The 22,356-nt window shown below is 47.1% G+C and overlaps 1 protein-coding gene across 3 annotated transcripts; it reads right to left on the bottom strand.

Moving 5' to 3' along the window:
• Positions 1-483: 483 nt before the first annotated feature.
• Pan2 (poly(A) specific ribonuclease subunit PAN2) lies at positions 484-20,546 on the bottom strand. 3 transcript variants are annotated; one of them, XM_041673096.1, is made up of 26 exons: positions 20,420-20,546; positions 19,415-19,813; positions 14,852-15,021; positions 14,635-14,755; positions 14,399-14,476; positions 13,772-14,039; positions 12,559-12,901; positions 12,265-12,361; positions 10,770-10,889; positions 10,489-10,608; positions 10,106-10,234; positions 9,777-9,976; positions 9,541-9,677; positions 9,305-9,411; positions 9,056-9,154; positions 8,669-8,739; positions 8,425-8,569; positions 8,006-8,149; positions 7,828-7,887; positions 7,105-7,195; positions 5,295-5,452; positions 5,052-5,195; positions 4,500-4,679; positions 3,489-3,582; positions 1,953-2,150; positions 484-1,359 (listed from the first exon to the last, which is right to left on the bottom strand). In XM_041673096.1, exons 2-26 carry the CDS (start codon positions 19,694-19,696, stop codon positions 1,325-1,327), a joined length of 3,591 nt encoding a protein of 1,196 aa, XP_041529030.1. In that variant the 5' UTR covers positions 19,697-19,813; positions 20,420-20,546; the 3' UTR covers positions 484-1,324. The 3 variants fall into 3 exon arrangements, with proteins under 3 accessions (XP_041529030.1, XP_041529041.1, XP_041529051.1); XM_041673107.1 differs by having other exon boundaries at positions 9,541-9,674; XM_041673117.1 differs by lacking the exon at positions 4,500-4,679.
• Positions 20,547-22,356: the final 1,810 nt, after the last annotated feature.

The following is a 22,356-nucleotide window of genomic DNA, read 5'->3' as shown; positions in this document are numbered from 1 at the left end:
TTTTCATGCGTTCTTGGAGAGTCCTGTAAGTTATCCTCTGAGGATGGGGACGGGACTGCTATGTTAAGTTTATTTAATATTAGCTCTCGGGCTGTGGATTTCCTAGGACAATTTCCCTGAATACCCAGCACATCGCTGATACTATTATAAGTTCTTGGAGGCAGGGTCTTGCTGTGCAGCTCAGGATGACCTTAACTCCCCATCCCCGGCTAGTCAGAACTGTCAGGATTACAGGCAGACACCAAGCCTGGCTCCACAGGTCTTAAGAAACTGGATTTGTGATCTTCTGTCTTTAGGGTGCTAGGTAACTACAGCAAAGACCGAACACTGTCCAGGGGAAATTATATTCTTCCTGTTTCCACCCATTTCAGACTCCAACCCTTCATTTCTAAGTGTGAATCTGAACACAATTTGTCTTTGTTCGGTGAACGATGAATGAAACAGGGGAGGGCAGAAGCCAAAGAACCACACCAGCGGTTTTCTAATGAGATAAAAATATTTTTATTTTATAAAACATGCCGTTTTAAGCAAATTTTCTTAAAAAATAAAACAAAACTCAAGATAGAATGTATGGAAGACAGATACTTGTCAGCTCAGCTTCCTCCACACTGGTTTGATTGGCCCATTAGGATTCCACACGCTGGTCTGTCCAGCCATCATTGCCATCATCTGTCAGCCAGCGGGAGGCTTGCGCTGTCTGGATCTCTTGTACCGGCACCATCAAGGACTTCAGTTCTCTAGCTGGCTGGGGACTCAGTTCTGAGTCTAGGAGCTTTTTTTTTTTTAAAGACTTATTTATTATGGATCCAGTGTTCTGCCTGCATGTATGCCTGCACACCAGAAGAGGGCACCAGATTGATTGCTGGGACTTGAATTCGGGACCTCTGGAAGAGCAGCCAGTGCCCTTAACCATCTCTTCACTCCTAGGAGCTTTTTGTTTAGATATCAATAATCCAGGATATTTATTAAGAATACCAAGTATTGCTGGGCAGTGGTGGTACAGGCCTTTAATCCCAGCACTTGGGAGGCAGAGGCAGGCAAATCTCTGTGAGTTTGAGGCCAGCCTGGACCACAAAGTTGAGTTCCAGGACAGGCTCCAATGCTACAGAGAAACCCTGTCTTGAAAAAGGCAAACAAAACAAAAAAGAATACCTAGTATTTTCCCCTGGGTCAGTTTAGGCTTTGCAGAGGATAAGGAGGGACTCTGGCTTCCAGACCCACTGCGACAGTTTTGCTGCTTTCCAGTTCTGTGAACAGCACCATCTGCAGGCCCTGAGCAGATCCAGTTCCCGAGTGGAGAGGCTGTCTCTCAGGCAAGGACAGGTCAGAGTGCCAACACTGAGGGGAAGACAGCTGTATCTGTCAGGAGACAGAAGCAGTGAGACAAAGGGTGAGCAGAGACAGCAGAGACACTTTCTGTGAAGACAGGACACGAGGAGGAGGAGACAGCAAAGACACTTCCTGTGAAGACAACATGAGGAAACGGAGACAGCAGAGACACCTCCTGTGAAGACAGGACACGAGGAGGAGGAGACAGCAGAGACACCTGTGAAGACAGGACACGAGGAAGAGGAGGGCACGGCATGGATCTTCCTCAGATATTTTAGGCTGGGCAAGTGGCTTTAGACCAATGGATAATTTAAAAAATAAAATCCAAGCCAGGCATTTGCCTTTAATCCTAGCACTTGGGAGGCAGAGGCAGGCAGATCTCTGAGTTTGAGGCCAGCCTGGTCTACAGAGCAAGTTCCAGAACAGCCAAGATTACATGGAGAAAACCTGTCCCCCAAGAAACAAACAAATAAATAAATAAAAATAATAAAGTCCATCTCATTGACTGGTAGAAAACGAGGTGATCTGTAACCAGTCAGCTGCTTCATGAGTAGATGCTAGGAGTACATGCCACCAAACCCCCCCTCCGCCCCCCAGCTTCCCTGGTCTCAACCCAGCCTTACTCTTGGGACTTGTCTGGCTTTCAGGCTCAGGCACCTTCCAGTCCATCTTCCGGCCCTTCTCATAAAGCCCCTTGAGCACCTTGTGGAAGGACTCGGGTTCAGTGCCATTCTTGCTCAGCTCCAGGTACTTCCGGTAGAGTTGAAGTGCTGTGCGGGCATCCTCAATGCTGTCATGGGTCTCACCTTGAATCTTCAGGTCTGCAGAAATACAGTGCTTAAGGACCTCACAAAAGAAAAGGCACCCCGTTTCTGACACCCAGAAAACTCCCCTACAAGTTCCCCTAATCCCATGCAGATTCCCAGTCTTTCAGAAAACATTTTTTTTTTTTCAAGGTAGGGCTTCTCTGTAGCTTTAGAGCCTGTCCTGGAACTAGTTCTTGTAGACCAGGTTGGCCTTGAACTCACAGAGCTCCACTTGCCTCTGCCTTCCGAGTGTTTTTCAATTTTTTAGAATTATTTTATGTGTACCAGATGTTTGCCTGCATGTATTTATGTACAGGTGTGCGGGTGTGCATGGTGACCATGGAGATCAGAAGAGGGCTCCAGATTCCCTGGAACTGGAGTTATAGATGGTTCTGAGCCACCATGTGAGTACTGGGAACTGAACCTGTAGGTCCTCTGCAAGAGCAAAAGGTGCCTCTTAACCACACAGCCAGCTCTTCAGCCCCAGAAAACATGTTACTGACAGTAGCTGACTGAAACCATTAGCAGAAAACACATTTTAATTCTAAACTGAGAAATCACTAACTGCTCTTCATTCCAAAGTCTCCTGCTCTGTTTCTGTTGGGAGTTTTTGCTTCTGTTTTTGTTGTTGATTTTTTGGTTTTTCAAGGTAACAGTCCTGGCTGTCCTGGAACCCACTCTGTAGACCAGGCTGACCTTGAACTCAGAGATCTGCCTGCCTCTGCCTCTCAAGTGCTGGGTTTAAAGGCGTGTGCCATCACTGCCTGGCAAAACCTTTTTTTTCTTTAATTTATTTTTTACATGTGAGTGCTCTGTCTAGAAGACATCAGACTTCCTCGTTTGTATAGTGGTGAGTATCCCCGCCTGTCACGCGGGAGACCGGGGTTCGATTCCCCGACGGGGTACCAAAAAAAAAAAAAAAAAAAAAGACATCAGACCCCATTACAGATGGCTGTGAGTCACCATGTGGTTGCTGGGAATTGAATTCAGGTCCTCTGAAAGAGCAGCCAGTGCTCGTATCTGCTGAGCCATCTCTCCAGCCCTTGTTGTTATTTTAAGACAGTATCTCCTCTATGGCCCAGGCTGGCTTCAGATTTCTATAGCTGAAAGCATTAGCCTCTTTATGCTTCCTCCTGTTTATCTGGACAAGGTCTTCTGTAGCCCAGGCTGTCCTTGAACAATGCTGAATTTGTTTCTTCTGTGTCTCCATCCTGAGTTACGGCTGCAGGCAGGCCTGTGCCACCATGTCCACTGTCATGCTAGGCAAATACTATCGACTGAGCTCTATACCCTGCCCCCAATGTTCTCTACCATTAATCAGTACCCCAGGGTATACGAGGTAGAGCAGCTCACCTAGAAAGTACCAAGCGAGAAACCGTAGGGAAATCATTCGCTTTCGGGGCATGTGGAACAGGTAGACTGTGTCAAGAACTTGGTCCTTGGGCACCTGGCAGGGATCAAAAGAGCAGAAGACTTAAGATAAATGATCCATACTCTCCCACTCTTAATACAAAATATATAAACTAAGAAGTCCACCTTCAAAAGTAACTCCTGCTAGACAGTGGTGTTGTACTCCTTTAATCCCAGCACTCGGGAGGCAGAGGCAGGCGGATCTCTGTGAGTTCGAGGCCAACTGCCTGGTCTACAAGAGCTAGTTCCAGGACAGGCTCCAAAACTACAGAAAACCCCTGCCTCAAAAAAACCAAAAAATAAAAAAGTAACTCCTAAGTCAGCAAGATGGTTCAGCCGGTAGGGCATTGCCGCCAAGCCTGACAATCCCAAGGATCAACACGATGGAAGGAGAGAATCCACTTCCACAAGTTATCCTTTGACCTCTACACATGCAATGTGGGACTCTCAGGAGCTGTATAAGCACACACACACAAATGTAATTTTGTTTTTAAAGTATGGTGCATGGGAGTGGTAAGAACAGATTGTGTGGGAAGAAGGCTGTATATTAAAGAAGAAAAGATGCCAGGCATGGGGGCGTATGACTTTAACCCTAACAGAAGTCAGGTGGATCTCTGTGAATTTGAAGCTGGCACGCTCAACATAACTAGTTACAGGGCAATCAGAGCTACACAGTGAGACCCTGTGTCAAAATAAACAAACAAGCAAACAAAAATGAAATAAGAAACAACAGTAATGCCATCCGGTGGTGGTGCACACCTTTAATCCCAGCACTCGAGAGGAAGAGGCAGATGTATCTCTGTGAGTTCGAGGCCAGCCTGGTCTACAGAGTGAGTTCCAGGGCAATGAGGGCTATTACACAAAAACCCTGTCTCAAAGAACCAAAAAAGGCAAATAAAAGAAAAAACAATAATATAAACAACAAAAACACTTCTAAATAAACCCTGTCCGAACCATGAGGTTGATGACCCGGAAGTCCTTCTGCAGACCATGACCCACAAACTTGACTCCAATATCAATGAGAAAACGAAGCTTTAAGTAGGTAGACTTGAGAGTAGTGAGGTGCTTGGAGGAAATTTTTGCATCAAGGTCGCCTGGCTTTATCCCCGAGTACTGAGTCAAGTAATCTACTACCTAGGGACAGAGAAAAAGACAAATCAATGGGACACGAGAAGATGCCGTCTCTTCCTACCACTCTCCCCAGCGTTCTCAGGCACTCTATGCTAGCACAGGGCTGTTCCTAGTGTTCTCAGACACTCTATGCTAGCACAGAGCTGTTCCCGGGGTTCTCAGACACTCTATGCTAGCACAGGGCTGTTCCCAGGGTTCTCAGACACTCTATGCTAGCACAGGGCTGTTCCCAGGGTTCTCAGACACTCTATGCTAGCACAGGGCTGTTCCCAGGGTTCTCAGACACTCTATGCTAGCACAGGGCTGTTCCCAGCGTTCTCAGACACTCTATGCTAGCACAGGGTTGACTTCAGTGGTCCCTTCATATTCTAATACCTGCTCCTGGGTAGAGATGTAGTCATCAATGAAGGGGATACCCTCATTAGGCCCTTGGCCCCGAACACAGGTGATCCTTGCTACTGACATCTGGCTTGGTTTAATGGTAGACTTGGTACCATCACTACGTAACTCTGCTTCTTCCTATGTCACAAGAATTAATACAGACATCAGAGAAATACCTAAAATTACTGATATCCTCAGAGTTCTGTTCCTATGTCCCATCTTCTTAGTTGTAGTTACCTCATTAAGAGTGACAAACTCGGCATCAAGGCCCACCAGGTCCCCAACCTGTGGCATCTCATTCAGCATCAGTGGAATAAAGGTAGTATGTGTTTTCCGCTGCTTCCGTGCCAACGAGGCTTCTGCCAGCAGCACACTAGCCTCAATAGGGTTCTTGACTGAAAAGGAGAACGCAGAAAAGACAGGAGCTGGAGAAATGGCTAGGGGGAGACCCCAGGATGGCTGCTCAGGGGCCACTGGTCTCTCTCTCTCTCTCTCTTTCTCATTAAAGATTTATTTATTTATTTATTTATTTATTTATTTATTTATTTATTATGTATCCAGTGTTCTGCCTGCATGTATGCCTGCAGGCCAGAAGAGGGCACCAGATCTCATTACAGATGGCTGTGAGCCACCATGTGGCTTGCTGGGAATTGAACTCAGGAGCTCTGGAAGAGCAGCCAGTGCCCTTAACCTCTGAGCCATCTCTCCAGCACTATTGTGATTTTTTGATAACCAAAGAAATTGAGTAAAAGAAGAGTATCTGGGCTGGCCAGACAATTCAGCAGGTAAAGACACTCACTGCCAAATCTGACAACCTAAGGTTGATCCCCAGAATCCACATGGAGGAAGGAAAAGACCTATTCCCACAAACTACTCTCAAGTCCACATCTGTGCTGTGTGTGGTACTAATACACACACACACACACACACACACACACACACACTATGTACACATATATACACACACACAGAGTAAATTAAAATGTAATAAAAAATTTAAAAAAAACTATATCATAGTCTGATATACCACATTAGATCAAATCAGAAAATTATCAAGAAGGGCTGGAGAGATGGCTCAGTGGGTAAGAGCACTGTCTGCTCTTCCAGAGGCTCTGAGTTCAATTCCCAGCAACCACGTGGTGGCTCACAACCATCTGTAGTGAGATCTGGTGCCCTCTTCTGGCCTGCAGGCATACACACAGATAGAATACTGTATACATAATAAATAATAAATAAATATTTTTTTTAAAAAAAGAAAATTATCAAGAAGTAGACCAAAAAAAAGATTAAAATGGTTGGAAAGAGAGAGTATGATTTTCACTTTGAACCTTAGCTTACAAAAATCCAGAAAAGCAAAGCCACAGAGAAACTATTGTCTAAAGGTAGCAAATCCCCCAAAAAGAGATACCATCTGAGAATAGCTGGCAGTGGCAGCTGCCAGGCTTAGTGGTGAAGCACTTGCTCCGCAGGCCTGACAACACAGGTGGAAGGGAGAACTGAGGCTACAAAGTTGCCCCTTGGCCTGCACATACAGTAACAATAAATAAACACAGTAATACAGAACATTTGGAAAAAGATATCTTGTGGGGCCATTCTCATTCAAACCACTACAAAAAGGAGATAGGAATGCTTAGAATCAAAATCATCACCAAAGACATTTTTTATAAAGCTTCCTCCTTCCTTCCTCACGTCACCCTCAGAATTTCCAGCTTCAAAATTAATTAATTAGTTAATTTCATTTTATGTTTTTGAAAATGGTTCCCACTCTATAGCCCAGGTTGGCCTTGAACTGACTATGTAGTCCAGGTGATCCTTGAATTCATGTCAATCCTCCTGCCACAGCCTTTTGAGTGCTGGGATTGCAAGCAAGAATTACCTTCTCCAGGCACTTTCTAAACCTAAGACCTCATCAGCAGGAATTTCTTTACTATGCCTGGAAGTCTTACCACCAGTCAACAATCCTCAAAACTACAAAGATACCCCCCAGGTTTTCTCCTGAAGTCCAATTTAAACTGCCTAAGCCTTTGGGCCACTCCACATCACTTACTGTTCAGGTTGTATCTGGAATTGAGATTCCTTTTGACGTAATACAGGATAGCAGGTACTTTCCAATTCATGTCAAACTGCACAGCTTCATACTACAGGAGGTAAAACACAAGGGGCAGAAGGGGTAGCTCAGAGTGTTTGCCTATTGTGTATAGGCTCTTGGTTTAATCCCCAGCACTAAAATTCCCCACTCTAGAAAAAGAAACAATACAGTGTCCTATCATAACAATGTATCTCATTACTTCTCATCGAGACAGGCAGAGGCCAGGACCCAGGTACTATTTAAAAAAAAAAATTTCCTGACGCCATTTATTTCCAAAGCTCCTTCTTCCATTGTGAACCTTGCAGGTACTCATTAGGGGCCTGAGAATAAAAAAAGCCAAATGGTGGTGATGGCACAACCCTTTAATACCAGCACTCAGGGGGCACAGGCAGGCAGATCTCTTGTGAGTTCGAGGCCAGCCTGATCTACACAGCAAGTGCTAGGACAGACTCCAAAGCTAAAGAGAAATTCTGTCTCAAAAAACAAAAACAAACAAACAAGGAAAGGAATACTAACAAAGACAGGTGGATAAAGGGGGAATGGAGTTGCAATTACACCTGTAATCCCTGCACTCTGGAGGCTGAGGCAGAAGCACAGTGAATTAGAGAACAACCTGGCTCACACAGCAACACCCTCTCTCTATCTTCCCATGAAAGGGGGAACAGAAATGTTTTGATTTACCTTATCAATAGGTTCAATAAGAAAGTCATTGAAAAGATACCACTGCTGGTGAGTCACACCCTGTGAAGAGAAAGGGCAGTGATCGCTGGTCTACTTATACTAGAAGCTCAGGGCCAGCCGTGGGACTGCACTGCAGCCATCTCCTCTAGGAGTGTTTTCCTGGTACCAACAGACTCACCTCCTTGCGCTGGTGGTAGGTCTCGCCTACTTTGATGTGAGCCACCAAGCTGCCTCCTGTTCGTGAGTCCAGGATGTGTACCACAGTAGCCATCAGGTCATACACATAGACACCATGCTCCTCCTCTGCCCTGGCTGGACCCCACTGTGAGGGGGGTACCCAGGCTACTAAGCTATGTTTAAGGATTGGGGTTTGGGATGGGGGATGGGGATAAAGGGAAGAGGGAAGGGAGTTCTGGGAATGGGGAGTCAGGGCAGATTATCTTCATTTTAGTTCATCTATGACTTCCCAACACTAAACCAAGTTATTCTGGAAAACCCCACAACTGGCAGATACCCTTTATTCTTGTCCTTGGTCCCGGGTTCCACCATCCCCTTGCCCTGCCTACGCTCCCTCTCTTCTCCCATTGTTCCAACAACCTGCATCTCATTCCCATCAGTCCAATTGTAAACTTCCAGCCCTTTGTTCTTGGTCATCTGCATGCGAATGGAAAACGGAAGCCAGACATTCTTCAGCTCCTCAATGGAGGAACAGAGCAAGCCCTCTGGACTCCTCGGTTCCTTCCTATCAGGACAGAAGAATAAGAAATGTGCTCTGAAGATACCTAGCCAATTAACAGAGGACTCACCAAGTAGTCCCACCATTTGATGACATGGTACCTACCGGTCAGCCAAGGTAAACTCCTTGTTCTTAATATCCCCACTGTATTTCTTCACCGCTATTTTGAAGGCAACCTGAACACACAGGAAAGACATCAAGATTCCTAAGAACATAATCATACATAGAAGTAAAACAAGTAATAAAAATAAAAAGAACGCAAAAAAAATTTAAAAAAAATTAAAAAGAACGCTTCAAAAGTCCTGCTTCCAACCAGGCGGTGTTGGTGCATGCTTTAATCCCAGCACTCAGGAGGCAGAGGCAAGCCCATCTCTGAGTTTGAGGCCAGCCTGGTTTATCTACAGAGTAAGTTCCAGGACTGCCAAGACATAAGAAACTGTCTAAAAAAAAAACCACACACACACAAAAAAAGGTCCTGTCTGCAATCATCACCTCAGCTTGTGATCTCCAGAAATCAGCCTCTTTTGAGCTATTCACTTCACAGTTAATGACAAGAATGTCTGGCAGATGTCGGATGTTGCGGGTCTGAATCTGAAGAATGAAACAAGAAACGGCAGAGTCTATAGAAAAAGAAACCTAGACAGGGCTGGTAAACCTGGAGCTCCTCTTCCCACTGCCTTAGATCCCTGGAAGGCAAGGCTAACAGTGCCCGGAGGCAGACCAGGGACCGCAGCTACTCACTGTGGGCTGGTACTTCTCACAGCTGTCACACCAGGCCTGCGTGTTCTGCTCCAGGCAGATACTTCGCTTCAGGATGTGAGCAAAGTCATAGTTCTTCCCGGCTTTATCTGAGGAGAAACTGGATACTTCACTCCAAGCTCTCCCCTCCACCCATGGTCCCCCACATCCACTAAGGTGTTAACCAGGTAAGTGAGGGAGCCTCCCCAGCCCAGCTGCAGGGTCTACCACAGATCTACCCTCAGGGTAGGAGAGTGTGAAGAGCAGAGTGGAGGAGGCTCGCACAGTCTCACTGCCACAGCGGCAGAGGCTACAGTTCTCCATCTCACAGCTGAACAGCTGCCCGATGACAGAGTCCCCTGACGAACAGAAACTGCTGAGAGTGGAGAGGACAGCATATACACAAAGGGTTAGAAGACCCTTTAAGACTCAGAGGGGCATGCTTTGGTGGCATTATTCTCGTCCAGCTCCATACCTTCCTCCAGCGCCTCGATAAGCCTGGGGGACTTCTAGCTCCTGCATATCCTGGTGCAGCTGAGTGAGAATGAAGCGGTTCCACCTCTGGATAAGCCTGGCCAGGCTGCCCTTGCCTGAAGCCTCATCCGAATCAGCCAGGATGAGACCCAGTGCTGAGGCCTCAGGAATCGTGCGGAATGCTCGAAGAAAATTACTGCCCTGGAAAAGGGTTATGTTGATGAAAAAGGGTTACTTTCTGTTCTGTGCCATTTGCACGGCAATGCTCTTTTCAACCATCCATCTTCTGTCCCTTGCCCTTTTCAGTGTCCCCAGACTCGAAGGACGGACCTGACAAGGATCGCCACGAGAAAGCTCCAGCATATGGAAAAGGAAGCCAAGCTCACATGCCAGGCAGAACTCCTTCTGGCACAGGTGGTTCTGGATTAGACAGCGAACAGGCTCCAAGAAGTAGAGCACCTGGAGGGAAGAGCAGGAGAGCTGGTGCGGGACACTGGGAGGGGGGAAAAGACGGGGGTGCTCTGTGAGCCACCGGAATACAAAGCAGGACTCCACTGAAGCTAAGGAGTTCACAGAGGAGACTTGAAGTATGGGGTGCATAGGAGATGAGGCTTGACTGAGGAGACCTAGGAAGAGCAGAGCAGGGACTAAGGGGCAATGGGAATGAAGAAAGGCAGGAAGCATGTTCAAGCTCAGGAAGAGCCAGCCCTTACCTGGATCATGCAGTTACAGTAGGCATTGGGGATATGGGGCTCTAATCCAGCAAACAGTGTCTTATTGTAGTGCTTGAAGTCAAAGTCTTCCAGCCCTAGCTTGGAATATTTGATGGTTACCTAAGGCAGAATAGTTTGAGCAGAATGAGTCAAACCTTTTTCCAGAAGCTCCCTCCTGGGTCTGGAGTTGTAGAGGAGATTTACTGATTAGACTCAATGATTTTCCATATAATCCGTTTCCCCCACATCCCACAAGAGCCCTGAATCCGTGTCCCCAGCACCTTTCGGTACTTCTTAGAAACCATGTGCAGATGCGGCTCTTCTTCTCGCCCTATCGGGGACTCCGTGACTTGGCTGAAGTTGTCAAATTCACTGTCCGACTCCTTTAGTCGATAGGGAATCTAGAGTTTGTGTTTTGAAAAAAGAGGAACTCTGTTGGATGTCTTAAGCAGCTTTGGCTTCCCCTTTACTTTTTCCTGTCTGTTTCTGTTTTTTGTTTTGAGATGGGGTCTCACTGTGTACCCCTTGTTGGCCTGGAATTCAGTATGTAGACCAAGCTGGCCTAGAATTCCGCCTTTGCCTCCTAAGTGCTGGAATTAAAGGCACGAGCCACCACAACTGACTCTGTTATTTTGTTTGTTTGAGGCAGGGTCTCATGTAGCCAAGGCTGGCTTCAAATTCAATATGTAGCCAAAAAACCCTTGACCTGTCCAGCCATCCAGGGCTGGGGTGGCCAATGTATGCCACCTCGCCTAGTGCTCACTTAATTCCTTTTTTTCCCTATCTTTCAACATAACTGTGCTTACAGAAATATATCCACATCTGTTAATAAAATACAATTAAGTTTAATTTGTACATGGTTTATGATTTTAAAAAACCAACATGCCTGCCATCCAGTTTATTTTTGTCTACTACAAACACATAAAAGATCCTCCACTAAAATGCTGCCAACAGAGACAGAAAGAACAGCGAGAGATATGCCTTTGGTTTGTCTCAGAAAAGAAACTCATGGGCTGGAGAGATGGCTCCACTGTTAAGAGCACTGGCTGCTTGCTCTTCCAGAGGTCCTAAGTTCAATTCCCAACACACACATGGCAGCTCACAACTGTGTAAAACTCCAGTTCCAGGGGATCTGACACCTTCACACCAATGCACATAAAACAAAATTTAAAAAAAGGAAAGTAACACATATTCCCATATTACACTGAAAAAGGTTATAAATTTGGGGCAGAGTAACCTGATGACCCCAGTTCAATCCCCAGATCTCAAGGTAGATGTAAGAATCAATTCCTCTGACCTCCACAGGTGCTTGTGACACACACACACATCTATACAATAATAATTTTTAATGAATTTTAAAGTCTATAAAATTGTCATAAATGCTGTAATTTTTCACCACCACCATTCACTTCCTGAACATCCGTGACTATTCTGTTATTGTCAATGTTTTCACCTCCATAACCATTTACCCTATCTATTTTGTTACGTTGCCCTTAACTGCTCCAGCCTGAGTAACAGCTTCCCTTTGAAAAGTTCTGGGAGAATGCTAATGACATTCTTTTGGCATTTAAAACCAAGATATAAATAATTTCTGATGTTGCTAATGTCTTACTTTCAACCAAATAACTTTCCTAAGGGATAAAACCACATTATCTCTGACTTAGACAAGCATAGCTCCTTGAATTCTGTCCACACACCCCAAACCTTTACTATCTAAAAACAAAACAAAAACTAGTAAAAGGTAAGAGAACACAGTAGGCTCCCCTCTGAACACACCTGATTGCGCAGCCTGGTGCGAGGGTTGGGCGCGTAGCCAATGAAGCCCACTTTCTTCATGGTTCGAAGAATCTCTGCATCCACAGGTGGTGCTCGCCTATAACCCAGTGTCGTTCTAGGGCTTGAAGGCTCACGACAGCCACCCATGCCTTTCCCAACCCATGGGTTCAGAAAGGGAAACAAAGCCTTTAAGGCAGACAAAACTAACCATAGCAGTGGACTAATAATCAGGCTAACAGAAGCGTCTATTTCCCTGGGCCCCACCCTCCATCCAGCCCAGGGGCCAGGTACAACCTGGGAGCAGGAGCGGAGTTGGCAGCAGGCCAGTCAGAGAGCAGCGTGTCAGTGGTGAGAGGAACAGGAATAAGGGAGAGAGGCAGCAGGTCCTGGCTCCAGTCCAGAGGCGGCAATGTGTCCACAAGACAGGGCAAAGCAAATTCAGTCTCACGGGAATAGGGGTTGAAGGATGGCTCAGGGGAATCCGTCCAGAGATGCACACAGCCCTCAGAATCCCCAAAGGCCAGAGCCTGCTTGCTGGCTGACACATCAAAAGTCATCAGCAGAGGGCCCACGGCACTCACATGAAAGATGTCGGCTGGGTTGGCCAGGCCTGTGGGCTCACAAAACTGGCACTGACCTAGGAAAGGAAAAGAAAAGCCAGACCAGTGAGCTATGAAAAGTGCAAAGAGAAGAAACCCTTTACACTCTTACCCTCTTTATTACCAGGGAGATGGACACCAACATCCTGTGCCTAGACACAGAGAGAACACCGTCTCATGCGTTCTCATAGGCACAGAAACTGTACTCCCCAGCTAAGGGCAATTCTCAAGTTATTTTATTTAGTTGTTTTTTTTTTTTTTAATTTTAAGAAATTTTTTCCAAGACAGGGTTTCTCTGTGTAGCCCTGATTGCCCTGGACCTCGCTCTGTAGACCATGTTGGCCTCAAATTCAGAAATCTTCCTGCCACTGCCTGCTGTGTGCTGGGAAAGGTGTGCACCGTCATGCTCAGCTAAGATTAATTTCTCAATTGTGTGTGTACGTGTGTGTGTGGCGGGGGGGACACACAGGAGTGCAGGGGTGCAGAGGCTAGAAGAGGGCATCAGATCCTCTGAAGCATTCTATTAGGTGCTGGGCACTCAACTCTGACCCTCTGTAAGAGCAGTAAACAACCTCAGTCGCTGAGGTCTTTTCTGTCTCCTTCTACTTTTGTTTCTAACTTACTCTGAGACTGAAGCCAGAGCTTGGCACCTTGTGGGCAGTCATTCTGTCACTCAGCTACAGCCCCGGCCTGCCTGTTTTTCTTTTTCTAGACGGAGTATCACTATGGTGCCCAGGTAGGTCTTCCATTAGTTCTGTAGCCCAGGCATGGATTGGACCGAAGTGAAAACCTGGGAGCCTGAGAGATGGTTGTTTCTATCCCCAACAAAGAGGCATATGGGGATTACTTCTGGTGGACGAGTTCTCTGCTCACCAACCTGCCCTCCCCGATGCTGACCCCTTTCACACCTGATTGGGAGATGATAGCAAGGCGGGAGGTGTACGTAGGGATGAAGCGCAGGAAGGCAGGGTCCACGTGGACTTGAAGCGGTGTGATGGCACGCATCATGCGTAAGTCATACACCTTGAGGAAACGGTCACACGCCAGGCCGGTGAGGCGGCTAGAGAAGCCACAGGCAGCCAGCAGGTTGCCATGAACATCAAAATCTGACAGACTCCCTGAGAAGGCATCAAATTCATGCTCCACTTTAAAACTGCGGAGGTCTCGCAGGGAAACCTGAAAGAGAAAAACTGTTCCTGCCACCTCTGTGACAGGGAGGAGACTCCGACAAATTAATCCTGCAAACATCCTGCCAAAGAGGACAAAGGTTCGAGGATACTGACAGAGCAGAGAGAGGCAGAGAGGAGAGCCAAGAAATAGAAGGGATGCCCCAAAGAATTCCTTCACTTTTTTGCCTCCAAGGCACCTAGCTGTAGAAAATGTCAGGACCCAAGAAAATCTCATGCACAGAATAACACCCTAAGCAGGAAGTGATGTCATCCTTCACACCCCTCATCTTGAATCCAACTGGGGAAAGCAGACCCCAGTATCTAGTAAACCCGGGCCTATGGTGGAGGACCAGGGAATCCGGTTACCTTGCCAGATGTATGGCCACAGAAGAAGAAGCGATTTGTCTGTCTCATGATGGTGACTCCGGGTGTCTCCACTGCATACTGGAGAGAGAAGCAAGAGAAACCAGTAGAGGACACTCCCCACAGACTAAGGGACAGAGAAGTCACACGATACATCAGCGCATTTCTGGCCCAAGCACACCCCCACCATGACCTCAGGTCCCACACGGGTTTTTCCTGGGCTCAGCCCAGGTCTGCACCTTTTGAGTCTCCTGGACACTGTTCAGGTCAATCTCCAGCACGTGGTTCTGCAGCCCGCCGATGAGCAGAGTGCTGCTGTCAGTGAGCAGGAGACTGTGCATGTCCTCGCACTCATCCAGCCTGTGTGAGAAGGGCCGACAGGCCAGGGGCTCACCAGCTGCCAACCCTAGCTTCCTAGGGTTCTCCCTCTCCCAGCTGAGTTGAAAGACTACTCACAAATAGTCAAATATGATGAGTCCCCCACGGGCCATGTACTTGAGGTTGTTCTTGGTGAGGAAAAGGATCCCATTCTCCAGGCTCTGGATCTGCCGAATGTCATCGCTGCCATTGACCTGGAAGGATGAGTAGCGCTCCAAGGCTGGACCGAAAAAGGAAGTGGCATGGCCCTAGCAAGGATGAAAGCAACACCTGAGTGGAGGGGCAGGAACACCCACGCACATGGCAGGGACTGCACATTCTTCTTCTCTCCTCTCCTCTCACCTGTCCTTCCTGTCTAGGGGCAACTGAGGCATAAAGCTAGGAACCAGGACTCTCGGTGATAAAAGCAATGATTAATACCTTATGCTAATACACCACATAGTATTAAAGATGTTTTTATTATTCTTATTTGTGTATGTGTGTATGTATCCCAGACAGGCTGGAAGAGGGCACCGGATACCCTGGAAGGGGAGCTACAGACAACTGTGAACTGCTATGTGGGTGCTGGGACTCAAACCAGGATCCTCTGGAAGAGAACAAGTGGCCTTAACCAACTGGAGCCATTCCTCCAGCCCCAAATTATTTTTGTTTGCCCAGCACAAAATAGTTATATAAACTCTCATTCTCACAATGACCCCAATCAAGAGGTAATGCTTCAGTTAATTGGAGATTTGTTTCTTCAGAAGGCCAAGGACACAAGCTGATCCTCCACTGGCCACTTGTTCCATAGTAAAGTCTTAGGGTGGTTTTTATTTTTGGCTTTATATATATATATATAACAGGGTCTGCTACAGTGCATGGTGGCTTGGCACTTGCAGTGCAGACCAGGGTGTCCTCAGTTATACTGATCCTCCTGCCTAGGCCTCCGGAGTGCTGAGATGAGAACTGGCTTCATGGCCAAATCTTTTTGTTGTTGCTTTTTTACATACATGGTCTATGTAGCCTTGGCTATCCTGGAACTTGCTATACAGACCAGGTTGGCTTCAAACTCAGAGACCCTCCTGCCTCTAGAGTCTCAGTTTGGTTAAATCTTCATCTCTACCAGCATGAGAGACCCATACTGAGCCAACGTTGTAGGCCAGAGCACAAGACTGTGAAACACACCTCCCTGCTGTCAATCATTCACTCCTGCCTTCTGGCTCCATTCTCTGGCTCCTTATGTGCACCCCTTTTTTGTTAGAGAGAGGGGGTTATCATGCAGCCCCGATGTCAGGCCTCTGCCCCCCAAGAGGGAAGAAGGCGTGTGCCTCCACACCCAGCTTTCCCTTCTTTTGATCATTCAAAGGTCTGCCTTCTCACTTGATCTTCCTAGGCAATCTCATTTGCTCTCAAGCGCTTTCTGCTTTAAATACACTTGTGCTTGACTTTTGTTTTATTCATTACTAGAGATCAAAATGCTAGGTAAGTACTCGGCTAAGACACATCCCCAGCCTTTTTTACTTTATTTTGAGATGGAGTCTGGCTACACAGTACTAGATGGCCTGGGCTTTACTAGATGCCTTGGTTTCTCAAGTGCTGAGATTATAGGCAATGTGCCTACCCTGAATCCCACTTCAATTCTCTTCTTTGTCTTTTTTTTGTTTTGTTTTGTTTTTTGTTTAGTAAGGCAGCTCTGGCTGTCCTGGAACTTGCTTTGTAGACCAGGCTGGCCTCAAACTCACAGAAATCTGCTTGTTTCTGCCTTCCAAGTGCTGGGATTAAAAGCCTTGATTCATGAACTGAGCTTTGTTTTTTAACTGCTTATTCCAAACCTAAGCCTTACAAGCAAGTTCATACCTAGCAGTTGACTTACTAATTTGAGAATGTGGGAATATAGCTCAGTGATAAAGACTTGCCTACACGTGAGGTCCTGGGATTATATTCAAACACTAGAAAAGCTGAATTTTCCCATGCCTTAGGCATATGAACTATGTGTATATGGGGAGTTTGATCCCAAGGCCTCTTGTATTCCAGGCAAGCACTATCACTGACTTACACCCCGAGTTCATGTTGTGTGCTCTTCATCCTGCTAAAAAAGGGAATATATCATTTTGAGTGAGGTAACCCAGACCCAGAAAGACAATTATATGTATTCACTCATAAGTGCTTTTTAAACATAAAGCAAAGAAAACCAGCCTACAAATCACAATCCCAGAGAACCTAGACAACAATGAGGATTCTAAGAGAGACATACATGGATCTAATCTACATGGAAAAAGACAAGATCTCCTGAGTAAATTGGGGACATGGGGACCTTGGGAGAGGGTTGAAGGGGAGCGGAGGCAGGGAGGAGAGCAGAGAAAAATGTAGAGCTCAATAAAAATCAATAAATAAAAAACAAAAATAAAGGAAATAAAGATTAAATGAACAAGTGCCTACGTTTCAGCTTCCAGCCCAATATATCTTTTTTTTTTTTTTTTTTTTAAAGTTCAAAGCCAGGCATGTGGTGCCTACTTAGAATCCCAGCACTCAGAGGAGGCAGATCTCTGAGTGTGAGTCCAGCCTGGTCTACAAAGTGAGTTCCAAGACAGTCAGGACTATGAAGAGAAATCCTATCTCAAAAAAAAAAGTTCAACCAGGTACTAAAGTCCAAGGTCATTCTTGGCTACAAATCCAGTTTAAAGCCAGCCTGGGATAAAGGAGACTGACTCAAACAAAGACAAATTATTTAGTACATTGGAGAGATGGCAGCAGAGCTGCCTGGAGGCCAGCACGTTTAAGAAGTTGTGGTCCCTGCTCACTCACTCCCCACTCTGTATGACACCCTGGGGATCTACGCTGAGGCAGCTTCCCTCCCCTTCACTCCAGTTTCTATTTTGTGAGACAAGGTTTCCCGGAGCCCAGGCTGGCTTCAAACTCAGGGTAGTAGCCAGTGATGACGTTGAACTCCTCTCCCGGCCTGTTTCTCCCACTGCTAGGACTACAGTACTTAACATACTCTCCACACACCTATTTCCCAAGACTCCTTCAGCTTCACTCTTGTGGCCCTTTCTGACCCCTGCAACCCTCACAGATACTTCAGGCTAGGAGACCCTCATCTGTGTGCCTTTCTCCTCTCACTACATTGTGAATTCTGTGAGAGCAGGAACTTTGTTTTGTTGGTGATGGTTACTATAGTTGTGAAGCTAGTCTACAACTTGCCATCCTCCTGCCTCAGCCTCCAAGTTAAGGTTACAGGGTGTGAACAACTACACCTATCTAAGGTCTAGGTTGTATTCTGTTTCATTCCTGTGCCTCGTGCAGCAGTAGACATGCCTCACTGAACTGAAAACGTCAGTGAAAAAAAAAATCATTTCTCCTAATGGGAAAACAATTCATGAATCATTAAACGGTAAATAAGTAAACTCAGGTCTTCCAGGAACCATTTGGCTTCACAGCATACATAAATACACGCTTTAAAATTAACACCGAGGGGGCTCAGTGGTTAAGAGCATTGCCTGCTTTTCCAAAGGTCCTGAGTTCAATTCCCGGCAACTACATAGTGGCTCACAACCATCTGGAATAAGGTCTGGTGCCTTCTTCTGGCCTGCAGACATACACACAGACAGAAAACTGTATACATAATAAGTAAATAAATATTTTAAAAAATAAAAATAAAAAAAATAAAATTAACACCAAGACTAAAATCAAGAGAGAGAAGACAAAATGATTCCAGTAGATGCCATTCTACAATTATAAGCCAGGTGTGGACCTGGTGTACATCTGAAATATCAGCACTCTGAGGTTCAGACAAGGCTGCTCCTGGTTCAAACCCACCCTGGGATGTATAGGAAGTCCCAGATAAGAAAGTACTACATAGTGAGACCCTGTTTCAAACCCCCACCCCACTCCTAATTCTAAACTGGGTAAGAAACTAAAGATTGGGTATGAATATACTGAGTGATGGTAAAGGTGATCAAAACATGGGACCAAGCTCCGCTTAGTGACACCACTTACAGTCTCGGCACTCTGGAGATCAAGGTAGGATTGCAACTGAGGCTGGCCTAGGATACATAGCAAAACCCTGTCTTGAAACCAAAAACAGGAGTGGTCATATTGCTCAGTGAGTAGAATGCCTGCCTACTACACAGAAAAAGCACTGGGTTTTATCCCCAGCACCACATGAACCAAGCACGGTTTTGGTGCCTATATTCCCAGCACTCAGGAGACTGAGGCAGGAGACTCAGAAACTCAAGATCGTCCTTTGCTATACAAAAAGTTCAAGGTCAGACCAGGAAATAAGAGACCCTGTCTTTAAAATAACAAAACAAAACAATAAACAACAGTCAGACACGGCAGCACACAAAACTCAGCACTTGCGAGGCAAAAGCAGAATTGCTGTGAGTTCAGGTCAGCCTGGACTATATATAGAGATGTCTCAAAACAAGACAAGGGATGGGCAAATGGGCAGATGGGACGCTTTAGGAGACCAAATATGTAACCAATCTCTGGAGCCCAGATTCTCCAGTTCTTTCTCCACTCCCTTTTTGTTTTAAGAGATCCAGCAAACTCTCAGCACTCCGACTCAGTTTTGACTCCATGCAAAGAGCTGTGCTCGGGCAAAGACCAGATAAAGACTTCTAATCCACCCTCTCAGGCTGCGGAAAAGGGTCTCGTTCTTACCCCATGGCTCCCCACCCATAGCATCTCCTCATGTAAGTCAAAGTGGGAGACGGACACGGGGACTCCCACTTCAGCCACCACGCTGTGCAATTCAGAGTAGACACCTTCCATGATGTGCACGGATTCCTGGACGGGAAGCGCCTCCAAGGCCACCCCCTCTGGGTCCAACTCCACATTCTGTAGCAGACTTGGGTTCAGGTGGGCATCCAAGACTGGATCCAGGGTGGAATGCATAGCAGGGGAAAAGTCGGCCAGGCCAGGATCCAGACCCTCAAAGTTCATGGCGATGATGGGCGAGGCTCAGGCCCGAGTCACACCCTCCCTTGCCACGACTCCTACAGACATCTGACCCAACCTTCAGCAGGACAGCACCAATGGGCCTAGAACGGACATCCTGGCCTGCAAGGGAAGGAGGCACCTCAGTCAGGGCTGGTGTCTTCTATGTGGACAGGACAATGAGGCAGGCACAAGGGCCGAAACTGCCAGACAGATTTAAGAAGCATGCAGGCGGGGGACACGGGCAGGGCTGCAAGGTGGGAGACCTGTGTCCTTCACGCCGCACCCCTAAACTTTCTAAGTTCCCTAGCATCCCACCACACGAGCTAATCTGACTTCCCTTTCTCATGAACCACAGGGTGAAGGGAGCAGGTATAGGGAATGGAGTTTGGCAGAGAGGTCTAAGATGCTTGCTTCCTAGAATTGGATGTGAGGGGAAGGGGTTGGGCAGTGAAGAGAGCCAGACAAGTCAGTTTCCCAGAATCCTTCACAGTGGTTACCCAGCATTCTCCAGGGGGTGGGTAACAAGTACGGCCAGTTACCCACAAACGGGGCGGGGGGGAGGGGGGGAGGGGGGAGGCAGAGAAACAGTTCGCTACCCAGAATTCTCTGGGCGAACCAGAGAAACTGGTTACCCAGAATTCTCCCCCGGCGCAGGGGACGGGAGGGGAAGGAGGAGGGCAAAGGTCAGATGTGTTCCTGGGATGCTTACGGGGAATGGGTCATTACCAAGATTTCTCCATGGCGGATATTTTGGAGCGCGTGGAATTCAAACGAGTAGGGGGGGAGAGAAAGCGCCGTCAGCTCCGCGGGAAATTCCAGTTTCCCTACTACGCCCCCGCGCCTCTAGCTCAACCTAACCCCAGCAAGCCTGCAGGGGATTGGCAGTCGTCGCTTCCAATCAGCAGAGGCCTGGGGCTCGCCTCAGCCAATCAGGAGGAGCCAGGTACAATCCATCCGGAGGAGGCGTGTGACGCCAGAGGTCCGTCAAAACAAGGTTACGGAATGCCGCTGGGGACAAACTGAGTCAGGCGCTGTGTGATGAAAAGTAATCCCTTCAGTTGTCAACCTCGTCAAACGAAATTAACTTTAGGCTTGGAAACTACGCCTTTGCGCTCCCCGAATAGAAACTGGCCCGAGGGGGGCCGGAGGCAAAGCACAGGGACGCGCCTGCTGGGTATTCCCGGCGTAGCGGGGTCTACCCCTTCGTCCTGCTGTGCCTGTGAGCCATGCCGCTGCCGCCGACCCTGCGTCCCGAAGCTCCCTGGCATTTCCTGTGACTGCTAGATACGGGGAAGAAAAAGGAAGCGGGAGCATGACTTCTAGGTTGACCCAAGTGGCCACCTTTTCTATATTTCTAAAGGCATCCAACTGAAATTCCCATCCATGTTTGTGTCGCGCCCAGAGGTCCCCATAATTTTCCCAAGAAACAAGGCTCCCGGATTGTCAAATTCCCCTAGACCGTGGAGTTAAGACATTGTCCCTCAGAGGGAGATAAACAGTTAAGTTGAGTCGGTTGAGTCAACCGAGGCATGCATACGCTATCAACAGCCCTTCTGGGGGATTCTTGACTAGCCTCCAACTCAGAGATCCGAACGTCCCTAATTCTGTGGGAGGATGTCACCATGTCCGACAGATTCTGGGGACTTGGCTGTGTACTTAAACTGCTTTAGAATTAATTGGTCCGGGCTGTGAGATGTCTTAGAACACTCAAGCTCAGCTGTCGTTTCTGTTTTTGGGCTGCCCTGGAACTAGCTCTATAAACCAGGTTGGCCTTGAACTCACAGAGATCCGCCTGCCTCTGCCTCCCCAAGTGTTGGGATTAAAGGCGTGCACCACCACTGCCCGGCTCCTTACTCCTGTTTTTAAAAGTCCACACCTGCAATTCCTGCTTTCTTAAAGCAGGAGCAAGAGGACTCCACAAATTCAAGGCCAGATTAGACTACGTAACAAGGACACCAGGCCAGCTATGGCTACACAGTGAAGCCCTCTTTCAGCAAACAAATAGTATAAAGGCCAAATTGTGGGATGCCTGTGGAAGAAATTCCGCACCAATGATAAACTTTTCTAGCATTTCCTGGGCCATGGAATAGTGGGGACGTACTTGTAATGATAGTAATCCAGAGATAGAGGCAGGAGGATTAGGGGTGCAAGACTAGCTTCTGCTACATAGCAAGTTCCAATCTAGTCAGGGTTGCATGAAACTCTGTTTGAAAACAACAACAACAACAAAAGCCAAGCTATGTGGGTTTGCAAACCCAACACTCAGGAGGCAGCAACAGACAGATCTGTGTGAGTTCAATGCCAGCCTGATCTACATAGTGAGTTCCAGGCCAGGGAAAGCTACACAGTAAGACCTTGTCTCAAAACAACAACCCCCCCCCCAAAAAAACCCAAATCAAAAATGTCTTTCTTTTCAAAAAGGTGAAGAAAGCTTTTAGGATGGCACAGCCGGCAGGGTCCCTGCTGCCATGTGTGAGCACCTGAGCCCCACCCTTTCAGGAGGGCACAGCAGGCAGAGTCTCTGCTGCTATGTGTGAGCACCTGACTTCGATCCCTGGGACTCATGGTGGAAGGAAAAAGTGATGCCCAACATCTGTCATCTTCACTCATGGACTGTGGCACACACACCTAACACATTTCTGCACACATAAGAAATAGATACA

Source organism: Microtus oregoni, unplaced genomic scaffold (assembly GCF_018167655.1).
Source record: "Microtus oregoni isolate MIOR12 unplaced genomic scaffold, Mior012 000001F_ref0000356, whole genome shotgun sequence".
Classification (NCBI taxonomy): Eukaryota; Metazoa; Chordata; class Mammalia; order Rodentia; family Cricetidae; genus Microtus; species Microtus oregoni.
This window is presented reverse-complemented; position numbering and strand designations above follow the sequence as displayed.